Genomic DNA, 2,520 nt, shown 5'->3' with positions numbered 1-2,520 from the left:
TATGCTCGTAAAGATCGAGAAACAAGCACTAAAGAGGGTTCAAACTTCACAGTGGAGGAGTTTATTTTAATGGCAAATTTGACAACATTTTTTGTTGTTGTGTGCTTTAGAAGCACGTCTGCAGAACATTAAACATTTTATAATTATAAGCAAATACCACGCTGAAATTAGTACTACATTGAAGTAGGGGAAATCGGAACCCACACAAGATGCTCGGCCGGGAAGAAATGGCACACCGGGAAAGTCCCCGGCTCGGTTTTAAGTATACGGAACGACACATGATTACGGCCCCACTGCGATGTATCCATGTGACAAACAGCAACAGCTTCAACCTTGTCTCCATTCTCTCCACCTAATAAGATCTTGTACACCTTGTTCTCACACTCTAGGTAGTGGCAATAGTAGATTGCATAGGGGTAAGGCAAGGTGTGACATGCCACCATCTTGGGAGAGAAAACCTCTTTAGGCATTTCCAAAATAGTGTAGTTTTGGAAAGTGGTACTTGACTTGGTAAAGAAATTAGTTGCCACAACACTAAAACTATCGTCTCCGAAAATGCGACGTATGAAATCGATCATGGATTCTAAGGAAGTAGCGCAGAACTTGGTCTCGCCTTTGATGGGTGGACTCTCACATTGCTTGAGTGTGTCCTCCATGGCACTGCCTTGGGGAGAGTCTTTTGAGAAAGAGAACTTCTTGAGAAGGTTAGGAAGTTGTTTTAATGAGAAAGGAATTGAAGAAGCTTCATCTCTGGGCAACAAGTGAGGAGAAGTTGAAGGATCTATCTTGGGAAAATAAATTGGCATTGTTTTGCCAACTTCCATGTCCTCCATTGTGAAGAAAACCATATTTACATTGTTACTGTCCATGTGATGCATATGGGATTTGGGATGATCAGATTGATGATGATCATGATCTCCAATAGACTCAGTATTACTACTAGGGAGCTGTATTATATTATTATCACTAGGGACATCCCTAGATTCAGTACCCTGAGCAATTACCTGCAGAATAATGATCAGTACATAAACCTAGACATATATATATATATATATGTGGTTTTAATGGTTACCTCTATTATTTACAGATCGATGGATGTCATTATTTTAACTATAAGATATTGATCCGGCAGTTATAATAAAATTAGATAGTTGACTAAAAAAATTTATCACAATTAATGAAATTATATTCATATCACGCTATATCATTAAATTTATATATTTAATGGTAACCACCAATGGAAATATAACCATTGAAAACTCGTACATATATAAAGTTTATTGAAATTTTCATAATTTGAAAAATCGGACGAGATACGCAAGAACAAACTATTCGGAAGAGATATGCAAGAACAAACTATTTTACTCGAAATAATTCCATGTGAATTTCTATAGTAAACGGAGTATGCAGATTTGTGATGTCAAATATTGCAATTGAACCATATCGGTCATAGATTCATCTCATATATATAAAAACATTTCGAAACAAATAATTTTTTTCTTTTTTTTTTTGTTTTCAATATTTAGAATTTAGCAAATACAAATAGATTCTCCCTTATAAATCTACTTTCTTCTTAATCAAGTTAATTTATTAGCCCTTTTCCAGACACGCACACATGCATTATTTTCTTTTGGCTGGTGATGAGTATTACTTATTCAGTATATATCTAAATCATTCTTTCAGTTTCTTGAGCGTAAAACTTTAACTTATCTTAAAATAAAATAAAAAGGGACTACTGTTCATGTGCTATACATATCATATATATACTTGATTCTTCTCAATGGTTTTCAACTAAAGAACTTGAATTGGAATGAAATAAAATATGAAATAGTCTTAACTTTTACCAGGACAAGTAGCGAAAGAAGTATGATATGCCAAGAAGCAACCGCAAGATCCATTCTTCTTCTACTGCTTGCACTCCTCTGATCAGCTGTCATATATTTCCACCCCTAAAAGATTTGCAGAAAGATTTTAATAAAATCGTTTCACTTTTATCAAAACAATTGATATCTCATCTCAATGGAAGAAAACGGACATGAAAATTCATAAGCGGTACATTTTAGATACCAATCAAAAGTCATCTCGATTAATGTCATATATTAGTTTTGTCCTAACATATACATTATTTTTCATTTTAAAAAAAAGAACAAACAAACAAACTTGTACATTATTTTAGTCGTAAATTTTAGGCCCACCTCTCGTATGCAATTTTACACTCTTGTCTACATGCAATAATTCATTTCTTTTCATTCTATGTACTCTGTTGTAAGATCATTTTCATTTTGCCTCTTAAATTTAAAAATTCTTGTTTTATTTCATAAACTTTAAATTAGTTTCCTTGAACCCTTTCTACTAAAAATTTCCATTAAAAACAAACGAAAAAGACCATATAAGCTCACCCAAGTCCTTTTTCCATTTTTAACGAAATTTTAACACAGTGAGTTAAATGAGTCAAATTCAAAACTCAAATGACAAAATGAGATAAGTTTTATAAATTCATGTAACAAAATGGAAAGGACC

The 2,520-nt window shown here is 33.1% G+C and overlaps 1 protein-coding gene across 4 annotated transcripts; it reads right to left on the bottom strand.

The window, feature by feature from the left end:
- Nucleotides 1-2,077, bottom strand: LOC21409560 (BURP domain-containing protein BNM2A). 4 transcript variants are annotated; one of them, XM_024165548.1, is made up of 3 exons: nucleotides 2,057-2,077; nucleotides 1,845-1,949; nucleotides 1-1,004 (listed from the first exon to the last, which is right to left on the bottom strand). In XM_024165548.1, exons 2-3 carry the CDS (start codon nucleotides 1,935-1,937, stop codon nucleotides 174-176), a joined length of 924 nt encoding a protein of 307 aa, XP_024021316.1. In that variant the 5' UTR covers nucleotides 1,938-1,949; nucleotides 2,057-2,077; the 3' UTR covers nucleotides 1-173. The 4 variants fall into 4 exon arrangements, with proteins under 4 accessions (XP_024021316.1, XP_024021317.1, XP_010096192.1 ...); XM_024165549.1 differs by lacking the exon at nucleotides 2,057-2,077 and having other exon boundaries at nucleotides 1-992; nucleotides 1,839-2,041; XM_010097890.2 differs by lacking the exon at nucleotides 2,057-2,077 and having other exon boundaries at nucleotides 1,845-2,041.
- Nucleotides 2,078-2,520: the final 443 nt, after the last annotated feature.

This window comes from Morus notabilis, unplaced genomic scaffold (genome assembly GCF_000414095.1).
Source record: "Morus notabilis unplaced genomic scaffold, ASM41409v2 Scaffold115, whole genome shotgun sequence".
Lineage (NCBI taxonomy): Eukaryota > Viridiplantae > Streptophyta > Magnoliopsida > Rosales > Moraceae > Morus > Morus notabilis.
Note: the sequence above shows the minus strand (reverse complement) of the source record. Positions and strands in the feature narration are given on the sequence as shown.